Source organism: Mustela putorius, unplaced genomic scaffold (genome assembly GCF_011764305.1).
Source record: "Mustela putorius furo isolate JIRA1106 unplaced genomic scaffold, ASM1176430v1.1 tig00004007_pilon_pilon_pilon, whole genome shotgun sequence".
Classification (NCBI taxonomy): domain Eukaryota; kingdom Metazoa; phylum Chordata; class Mammalia; order Carnivora; family Mustelidae; genus Mustela; species Mustela putorius.
This window is the reverse complement of record NW_025422145.1, coordinates 6,586,492-6,597,031: the sequence shown is the minus strand read 5'-3', so window position 1 is coordinate 6,597,031 and position 10,540 is coordinate 6,586,492. Positions and strand designations below refer to the sequence as shown.

General features: G+C 50.6%; 1 protein-coding gene across 1 annotated transcript; it reads left to right on the top strand.

Moving 5' to 3' along the window:
• The first annotated feature begins 3,214 nt into the window (after positions 1–3,214).
• Positions 3,215–7,205, top strand: RMI2 (RecQ mediated genome instability 2). Its single transcript, XM_045072129.1, has 2 exons — positions 3,215–3,552; positions 5,975–7,205. The coding sequence occupies exons 1-2, from the start codon at positions 3,237–3,239 to the stop codon at positions 6,121–6,123; spliced, it is 465 nt and encodes a 154-aa protein (XP_044928064.1). The 5' UTR covers positions 3,215–3,236; the 3' UTR covers positions 6,124–7,205.
• Positions 7,206–10,540: the final 3,335 nt, after the last annotated feature.

Sequence of the window (10,540 nt, the reverse complement as noted above, 5' to 3'; positions counted from 1 at the left end):
GGGTATCGGGGGAGCGGCGGGATCTAGGCCTCCCCGGGACACTGACGATGTCTGAAGTCATTTCTAGAAGCCACGACTCCAGGAGGGGGCTTCCGGCGTGTGGTGGGCGGAGGCCAGAGATGCGGCTGATGTCCTACGGGCACCTCGGGCAGCTTCCACAATACAGACTGACCCAGCCTCAAGGGTCAGAAGAGACCTCGGATTAGGGGTGTCAGCAAACTGCTTGGGAAGGGAGGGATTGACTCACATCCTTAGCTCGAGAAGTTCTCCCTGAACAGGTCTCAGTGGCAGCGGGCACTTGGTGACTCAGCCAGGGTTCAGCTGGGAGAGACTGGGGGGAAAGCCCATCAGGACAGCCGGAGCTGAGGTGAGGAGGCATCTTCAAAGGGGGAAGTGGGAGAGAGTGTGCACAATGAGATGACACGAGTGGTTCAAGAGCATCAAGTTTGGGTCCGATGGACATGAACGTGAATCCTGGCTCTACCCGGCAGGGGCCATGTGGCCTCAGGCCTGTCATTGACCTGAACCTCCTTCTCATCACCTGAAAAATGGAGCTAAGAAATGAGGTTACGTGGGTACAGCCTTGTCTCCTCCCCACTCCTCCGTGGGCACTCCGCCTCCCAGCCATCCTGAAATTCTGGCGGTTGGCGCCTTGCTTCTGGCTCCTTCTCTCCTCTCTGGGCTCTCCATGTGGGGTGCCCTCTCTCCCCAGGATGCTCGTATTCTAGGTGTATGGGTCACACCCTCAGGAGGTTTAAACCGGGCATTGATGTGTTCAGACTGGTATTTTGGAAAGGTCATTGGAGCTTGAGGGTTGTGTGTGCCCGTGTGTGTGTGTGTGTGTGTTTGTGTGTGTGTGGATGTGTAAACTTGAAGGCCAAGAGAATGGTGGGAAACTGTCAGGCTCAGACAAGAGGCATCGGAGCCTCTGCCTTTATCCCAGCTCCTTTCCCCATCTTCTCTGGCCTTTAGGTACCTAGGGGCAGGCCAGTGGGGACCCATCACATATGAAGGGTTGGCTTTCCTTTTTTTCTTTTTTAAATTTTATCTATCTGGCTAAGGTTGAGTGCACACATGCACAAACAGGGGGAGGGTTAGAGGGAGAGAGGATGCAGACTCCGTGCTGAGCAGGGACCCCAACGCCAGGCTCAATCCCAGGACCCTGAGATCATGACCGGAGCCAAAGGCAGATGCTTAATTGACTGAGGCACCTAGACGCCCCAAAGCGTTGGATTTTCTATGGGTTAACGTGCTTGCTCTCTTCTTAACCCAGTAGTGTGTTATGCTGCAGTTCAGAGCTGAGATGTAGAGGCCAGAACCCCATAGAGGTTACTGCAAGAGAGCTCGAGGGTAAGCTCCTTAGCTTTCATGAGCTTCTTCCTTATCTGGATAGAACACAGTCTTTCTAGGGTGTGAGAGAAATACTCCCTACAAAGCTCTTAGGACAGGGCCTGGCTCAATGTCTTAACTGCTTTATAAACATCGAGTTCTTGCTAAATATCCTCTCTGTGCTCTCTGAATGCAGTACCCTCTGTACCATGAGGGGCTCTAGGAATACAAAGTTTCCTAAGGACTGGCCTTGACTTTCAGGATTTGCCTGGTTAAGGATTTGTGGATTTTGCTGACTGGGGACATACAGTTCTAAGGGAGAAATTCCATTTCTAGGCATTTATCTGAAACATATGTACAAAGATTCCAGTCCAAGTAGGTTCACAGTAGGGATTTCATAAAATGAAATACTGGAAATGGTCTTTAACGTCCAACTGTATAGGACAGCAGTTATGCAGTTTGAATATTATGCAGTCTGAGAGGAACCAAAGGGATATTTGTTGTTATGGGAAAATGTTATTATTAAGAGAAGAATTATAGAAAATGTTATTTTTTAAAAGATTTTACTTATTGGGGCACCTGGGTGGCTCAGTGGGTTAAAGCCTTTGCCTGCGGCTCAGGTCTATGATCCCAGGGTCCTGGGATTGAGCCCCACATCGGGCTCTCTGCTCAGCGGGGAGCCTGCTTCCCCCTCTCTCTCTGCCTGCCTCTCTGCCAACTTCTGATCTCTGTCTGTCAAATAAATAAAAAAAAATTTTTAAGATTTTACTTATTTATTTGAAACAGAGGGAGAGATCACAAGTAGGCAGAGAGAGAGAGGCGGGAAGCAGGCTCCCTGCTGAGCAGAGATTTCCTAACACAGGGCTTGATCCCAGGACCTGAGCCCAAGGCAGAGGCTTAATGCATTGAGTCGCCCAGGTGCCTCAGAAAATATTTGCATATCAAAAATATGTATGTATATATGTATATGTATATATATATTTAAATATGGATGTTAATATAATCAAAAGTTAACAGTGGATATCTCTGAGTGATTTTTATAATTTGTTGGGTGATTCCAGATTTCCCTTTCTAAATGTTCTACAATGAATGTGCATTTCTCTTGTAAAAAATATGTTTTAGGTTTTGGATTATTTTGTTTTTAAAATATAACAATAGGGGCGCCTGGGTGGGCTCAGTGGGTTAAGCCTCTGCCTTCAGCTCGGGTCATGATCCCAGGGTCCTGGGATGGAGTTCTGCATCGGGTTCTCTGCTCGGTGGGGAGCCTGCTTCCTCCTCTCTCTCTCTTGGCCTGCCTCTCTGCCTGCTTGTGATCTCTGTCTGTCAAATAAATAAATAAAATCTTTAAAAAAATAAATAAAATAAAATATAACAATAATCAAGTAATAGTAATAAAATAATAAAATAAATAATAAAACAATAATCAAAATAGTAGTAAAGGGGGCAGTTTGGGCAGCCGTCTCTGTCCCTCAGCCCGGCCTTCTCCCTTGACTCGGTTCTTCCATCATTCCCAAGAAGCATGGGCTCACGCTACAGTTCCTTCCAGCATCGATTAGTATTGATGAACCTCAGAGTAATCCCGCCATGCGAGGCGACGTAAATACGGGCATTGTCCGGGTGCCTTGCATGCACAGCAGGTTTTGAGATGCGCTGAAACAAGTTCTTCTCCCCGGTTCATTTATGTATTCTGTGGTAATTGGCTTCGCCCATTCATTCACAGCTTGGGAACGTTTATTTACTTGACGCACGCATGCGCACTCCTGAAGGCTGGAGGAGGCCGCGGGACCGGGAAGCCCCGCCTCCCGGCGCCGACCATTGCTCCGTTCCGCCAGAGCGTCTCTGATTGGTGGCCACGGACCGGGCCCCGCTGCCTATCAAAGTTGGCGGGAAAGCGGAGGCGGGGCAGCATGGCGGCCGCGGCGGCGGCCGCAGCGGCGGGGGACTCGGCTGCCGGCGGCGGCCCAGCGGCCGTGCGGCTGCCGCGGTCACCGCCGCTCAAAGTCCTGGCGGAGCAGCTGCGGCGCGACGCGGAGGGCGGCCCGGGTGCGTGGCGGCTGTCGCGGGCGGCGACCGGCCGCGGGCCCCTGGAGCTGGTGACCGTGTGGATGCAGGGCACGGTGGTGGCGGCGGGCGGCGGCGAGGCGCGGCTGCGGGACCCGAGCGGGGCCTTCTCGGTGCGCGGCCTGGAGCGGGTGCCGCGCGGGCGGCCCTGCCTCGTCCCAGGTAACGGCCCGTCGCGGACGAGGAGCTGACCCTGGTTGTGGGCGGCCGGAGGGCGGGGCCTGGCCGGTCCCCGGCTGGTCACCCGCCGCGGTGCCCTTTCGTCCTGTTCCCCGCCCGCAGCCAGGCTGACCTGCTGATTAGCCTCCCCTGCAGCCCGCTTAGACGCCGCAGGATCCAGACGCTCCCCTAGATAGAATCTCCGGTGGAGGGACCACCCCCCCACACATCGGTATTTGTAACAAGCCCCTCCCCCACGGGTGACCTTTTTTCCCCTCCCCCATCAAGTCTTGGAAAACGCTGTTAAGAGGAAGCCTCTGTTCATCCCTAACGTCTAGACTCGAGTGTGCCTTCCTCCTGGAAGGCCTCCCTGACTTCTAGGAATGTAGGAATGGAAGCTCTCTGGCACCTCCCCTTCGTGGAACTGCCTTGGGCTGTATAGTTATCAAATGTGTGCCTCTTAAATCAGCGGGGTCCTCAGACTTACCCTGAGGGCTTGTGACCACCCGGAGGTCTGGGTGAGGCTGAGAATTTGCCTTTCTAAACCAGCTCCCTGGTGTCGCCAATGTGGATGGCCTTGGGGCCACACTTGGAGAACTGGAGGACCAGGACCCTTTCTGACCTCTCTGACTTCAGCACGAGGTTGAATTCCTGGCTCTGCTTTTTTTCCCCCCCGCTGAGCCTCCTTAGAGCACTTTTCTTAACCGTTCTGAATCTGTCAGAAAGGGGCCTGTTGTGTGGCTTCAGTTGAAAAAAAAAAAAAAAGAAGGTCTTCACACAGCGCCCGGCTCACAGTGAGGTTCCAGACATTGTGCTGTCCTTACTATTATTGAAGCACACGGTCAGCAAACCACAGGCTGCTGCCTCTCCCAACGGCCACGAGCCTTTTTCTTTTCCTTTCTTCTTTTTTTTTTTTTTTTTCCATTTTCAGATGGTTCAAAAAACTAGAGGATGATTTCACGACATATGGAAAGTATAAGAAATTCAAGTATCTGGAAGGGCCAGAGCCACATTTGGGGAAAATCGCGGCCCCAGCGGGGTGGGGGTAGTTGCGGATCCCCGAAGAGGAAGCCGCTGGAGGCGGGCCTACTGGAAATGGTGTGGTCCAGGCCAGCGGATGAAGGCCTGGTGTAAAGGAGGGGGCGTGGTGGGGCCCAGGAGAAGGGAGACGGTGTGGAGACAGTGCTGGGGGCAGAGAGGGTGTGGGTAGGATGAACCCTCCTAACCAGACTGTCTCATCGCCGGAGGAGCAAGTTCCTTCCAGCCTGCTCGTCGTTCTAGCCGTTGGTGCCCTTGTGTAGATATCCTGTTACGCTCCCCTGGCAGGGATCTCCTGGGACTGGTTCGTCTTCCTTGGGTCTTGTCATTCTTTTTCTGAGGGTTCTGACTTTACCAGCACTGGAGAGTCCCTTGGGAGGTATTGGCAAAGTATAGTTTTAGCACTCGCTCCGATCACCGAAGAGCTGCACGTTACTTGCTCAAGTAGAATCTAGAGGTGGGTTCAGAGGAACCAAATTACATCGTGCATCGTGCAAGGGGTAGCCGTCCAAAGAGGCAGGTGTCAGCTTGCCAGCCTTCCTTCAGCCAGAGCCTGATGTGGGTGGAGGGGGCGGGGGGGGGTGGGGCTGCGTGCGAACTCAGCCCTGCTGTTAGAAGCAGTGTGATTAAAGTAGCCTCGTAGGGGCATGCAGTGGGGGCTGGCAGGGTGCCCGTCCTTCCTGCTGTGTTTGGGGTTTTTTACACAATTGAGTTTTTTGTGGTTAAGCCTGGCCAAGTTTTGCTTTCAAGGAGAGCCACTTCCCCAAGGGAATGGGAAGAGAGTCGTGGTTAATATGTCATGAGATCATCCCAATGGCAGCCCGTTCTCTTATTGATTTGCCAGCATGTGCCTGGCTGGTGGCAGGGATTGGTCCCTGGTGGCTGGAACAGCAGGGTGGCCTGGCGGGGTGCTGTGGCCTGCCCAGCTCTTCTGGGCATCAAGGGAAAGTCAGATTTGCTTTGGGGCAAATCTGGAGATATCTTTGCAGAAAGAGGCCTGCTCCTGAGCACAGAGATCAGCCACATACCCTGCGGCACTGGGCAAGAAACAGAGATAAGAGAAAAGCTTGGGGCTTTTGCCCCTGCCTTACAACAGTTGAATTATAACTCCTAACTCCATTGCGAGTCTCTTCCCTTCCTTAGGCATGATTGTTTCGTGCATGATGGTAGCTTGCTGCAATTTTATTTTTTGGTTTTTAAACCAGAAGCCAGAGTTAAACATTGATATCTACTCTCCATAGTTTTTTGGTTTTTTGGTGTGTGTGTGTGTGTGTGTGTGTGTGTGTGTGTAATTTGCTTCTCTGATAAAGTTAAGCTCTGAAGGATAGGGGTCTCTGTTTTGGTTTTGTATCCATGCGAACATCATCCCCGGCTTTTCTTCTTCTAGGGAAGTATGTGATGGTAATGGGAGTGGTGCAGGAGTGCAGCCCTGAGCCGTGCCTTCAGGCTGTGAAGATGACAGATCTCTCCGATAACCCCATCCACGAAAGCATGTGGGAGCTAGAAGTGGAGGATTTACAGAGGCATCTTCCATAGATGACACTGGAACCCTTGCTAATAACAACAGGAATTCTGAAACAATTTAGGTTCTTACACCATGTAGATTTCACAGGTAGCATTCCGCGTACATTTCTCATAAGTTTCTCCAAGATGCGGTACATTTCTCATAAGTTTCTCCAAGAGTTTTGCTTTGGTTGACCAAGGGTCCGGAGGTGGGATTTCTGTGCACTAGGACATTTCTCTTAACTTAGCCCTCAATGCCCCTTGCTTTGACGACTGTAGATGAAAAGCAGATGTGTGCTCCTTTTTTTTTCCCCCTTTTGGTTGATGTGTGTTAATGCTCTTTAAAGCACGCAGAAATCTCATGTTGCATTTTCCAAGTCTTATAAGTGATGGTTGTTTTTCCGTTGCCACTGGGACCCTGTTTTTACGATGTCGAAGTTGAATCTCACTCATTGCCTGTGTTGATTAAACTGTGGTTGTGGGCTCAGAAACGGACTGCGTGAAATGGGAATGACATCATAGCCCGCCTCTTCTTCCATCAACAACTTCCATGTCCAGCATGCAGGTCAAACAGCGTTTTCCTGCAGCGGGCACCAGCAGCCTCTCCAAGACAGCTCACTCTTGGTGCTGCCAGGGCCGCCAAGCCATTAAGGTGCATTTCCTGGAGATACCGAGGGTTAATACCTGCCGCTCTTCCTCTCTTGGAGCTGTTGAAACACTCAGAAAATGTCTTGTTGAAACTAAAATCAAGATTGAGAATGACTTTTAGGCATTAACCAGACTTCTGCCTCGTAGCTTCTGGTGAGACGCCAGGAGGCAGCAATGTCCTGGTGCAACGGTTTTGGGGCTTTTTTTTTTTCTCCTTCCAGTTTTACTGAAATACAGTTGACATATGGCATTGTGTAAGGGGTACTGCCTAAGGATTTTAGAGTTCTAGCATTTTCTGGACGGAATGGCTTTTTGTTGCAATTATGTTCAAGGTGGGTTTCTGCTCTCTTACCGGTGCCTGTTTTTCCCAAGATTGTAAATATCAAGGAATTAATATTCCTACAGTGCTGTACAGTTTTGTTGGGTTATTGATCTTCTACCACTAATAAATTATTTTACATGCTGTATTTTTCTTTAAGATTTTTTATTTACTTATTTGAGAGAGAGAGAGAGCAAGGGGAAGGGTAGAGGGAGAAGCAGACTCCCCGCTGAGCAGGGAGCCTGATGTGGGACTCGATCCCAGGACCTTGGGATCACGACCTGAGCTGAAGACAGATGCTTAACCAACGGAGCCACCCAAGCTCCCCCTTTTTTAAAATAGACTATTTTGGGGGGCACCTGGCTGGCTCAGGATCATGGGTTCGAGCCCCACATTGGGTGTGGAGTCTACTTTAGAAAAAAATAGTTTACTTTTTAGATTTGCTTTAGATTTATAGAAAAAAGGAGAAAGTACAGAGTTCCCGTGTACCCCATCCCGCAGGTTCCTCTCTTGTTAATACCTGGCATTGGTGGGTTACATTTGCTATAGTTCCGACACCACACTGATAAAGTATCACTACCTAAAGTCCGCAGTTTTCATCAGGTTCTTGCTTTGTGATCCCCGGTTCTACAAGTTTCTCAAAGACAAAATATTGTGTATCTTCCATGACGGTGTCCTACAGAATCAGAGCACCAGCGTGAAACTTCTCTGTGCCCTACCCACCAAGCCCTCCCTCTCCCTCGACCCCTGGCAGCCGCTGATCTTTCTACTGTCTCCATAGCTTGCCTTTTTCCAGAATGTCTCACAGTTGGAGTCCTACGGGATGTCGTCTTGTCAGACCGGCCTCTTCTCCCTTAGCAGTATGCGTCTAAGCTTCCTCCGTGTGTCTCTGTAACTTGGTGTTTATTTCTTCTTATGGCTGAATGACGCTCCATTGCATAAATATCCCATAGTTTACTTTTCTACCGAAAGACCCCTGTCTGATTCCAGTTTTTGCCAGTTATTAATAGGGCTGACAGAAACGTTAGTGTGCGGGTTTCGTGTGGACTCAAGTTTCCATTTCTCTGTTGTAAATTCCTGGGAGCACCCCTGGGGGTCCCACGGAAGCCTGTATTAGCTTTTGGGGGAAAATGCCGGGCTGTCCCAGGCCACTTAGGCTGCTCTCACAAGATGCCATTGACTAGGGGTTGGGGGCTTGAAAACCACGGACATATAATTTTTCATGGTTCTGGAAGCTTTGGCAAGTCCAAGATGCCAAGATTAGGGTGCCTTTTACTGTTCGTAGATGGCTGTCCTCACATAATGGAAGGGGTAAGGAGCTCTCTGGAGCCTCTTTGCTGGGCAATGATCTCACCCGTGGGGGCTTCACCCTCATGACCTACTCACCCCCCCAAAGGCCCCACCTCCAAATACCATCCCACTGAGGGTTAGGTTTCAACGTAGGCATGTGGCAGAGGGGACACGTGCTCCATCTTTAGCACCGTCCTCTGGACCAGCTGTACCCCTCCACTCTTCCATCGGCCGTGTATGAGCGCGTGTATGATTATCCTATATCGTCACCAGCCCCTGGCATGGTCAGTGTATTTTGATGTTTTGGATTTGCTAGGCTTCCCCCCACCCCCGATACTAGTTCTATTTTATTTTATGTTTTGAAACTTCTAAAGGCAAGGCAAATCAGAAAGCACCCACTGTCTTTTATTACTGATCTGAGTTCATGGACTGCTGAAAGCTTGGTTTCGAGCCAGCTCCCGTTCAAAGTTTGGGAATTTTTCGGGCCCAGTTACTGAGTTGCATCAGTAGCTTTGCAAGGGGCGGACCTGAACATGAGCCGTTCTCACGTCGTTACGTGTGCTGTGTGACTGTGAGCAAGTTAACTAACGTCTCTGTGCTTTACTTAGCTCATCTACTAAAAATACAGATTTTCCTTAGCGCCCAGCGCCGATAGAGGAATAAAGGAGGGTGCACAGAAATCACACGTCTGCGTACCCGGCACACGGCAGGCATCGAGTGATTGTTTCTGGGAGCAGGAGAGAGTTCTTCGAGCCACTGACTGCCTTTAAAAAAATTTTTTCTAACGAATAATTTTAGATCCCCCCAAAAATGGCTGAGAGAGTACATAGAGTTCCCATGCACTGCAGCCAGTCTCCTTTATTATTAACATCGTACGTTAACGTGGCATATTTGTGACGATTAATGAACCGCCACGGAGATGTTATTATTAACTGAAGTCTGCACTTTATTCAGACTTAATTTCTTTTTTTTCCTAACGTCCTTTTTCTGTTCCAGGATCCTGTCCAGGATACCCTGTTATATTTAGTCGTCGTGTCTCCTTAGGCTCCTCTCGGCCGAGCCCATGGACCAGTTGCTTTGATTACACAGATATTTAATTCCAACATAGTCCATGGGATCTCCGGTACAGGACCCTCAGCCTAAAACATGATTTCAGAGTTGCTGCGGGGCTCCCAGTTGGAGTCCTCGAGCTGGGAGTGTGGCCGGCTCCTTGACTCCCGGCCCAGAAGTCCGCCCTCCGGAGCCTTGCCCACCACCCCCCGCCCTTCCCCAAAACCCGCTTTCCAGCTAGAAAACGGAGTGGGCTGCCCAGAACCTTCTCATCTCCCTGGGGTTTGTCTTCACCTAACTTTGGTAAATAGTGCCCCGTTGAGAAATGCTGATTTAGCTGATAGGGTTGCCTGTGCGGGGACCTCTGTCAGAAGTGTGGGAGGTGGGGACCAGAGGGTGCCTGCACTTTTTCCGACAGTCCCGCAGACTGCCTGCCGCTCCCAGGGGCTCCTGCGGCCCCAGTGCGGGGGCGCGAGCCCTTGTGGTTCCCCCAAATATTAATAGCTCTCACCGATTCATAGCATTTCCTCCTTGACACCGCTAAATGAAAACGCATCTCGGTTGGGGCTTTTAGTTTTCAGGAGCCAAATCACAGTCGGTTTATCAGCAAGCACCTCCCCCCCACTTCCCCACCAGATGAGGACAGGCTGTGTGCGCTCCCGCCACCCAGCTTCCCTTTTGAAATGGGCTCTTTTCTAAGAACTGAAAATAAGCACCAGAGGCCGTGACTTCACTTTTCTTGGAACTGCTTTACATTAGAAGAAGAAAGACACACACACACATACACACACAGACACACACATGCCTTCATTTAGCTGGTTTTGGATCACTGAGTTCCCTTGTTGTTCCTGCTGTGTCTTCTTGTAAAGCTGAAGTTTTACCGCAAAATTCTGATGCATCAGGTGAGGCAGGAAGGAGAAGCAGGAAGCCCGTGAAACAGTCGAGGGTGTTGGGTCCTGGCTGGTTCCAGTACGATTTAATGCCGGAGGAGGGCACGAGCAGGGATGGACACACTGTGGGGTGATGTTCAGATCCCCAGGGTCGCTGGCATGAGTGTGTGACCCCGAGAGCCGTCAGGCCACCAAATGGGCTAGGGCTGGTGTCACTACCCCCCAGGCCACAGTCCAGATCACAAAACGGCTC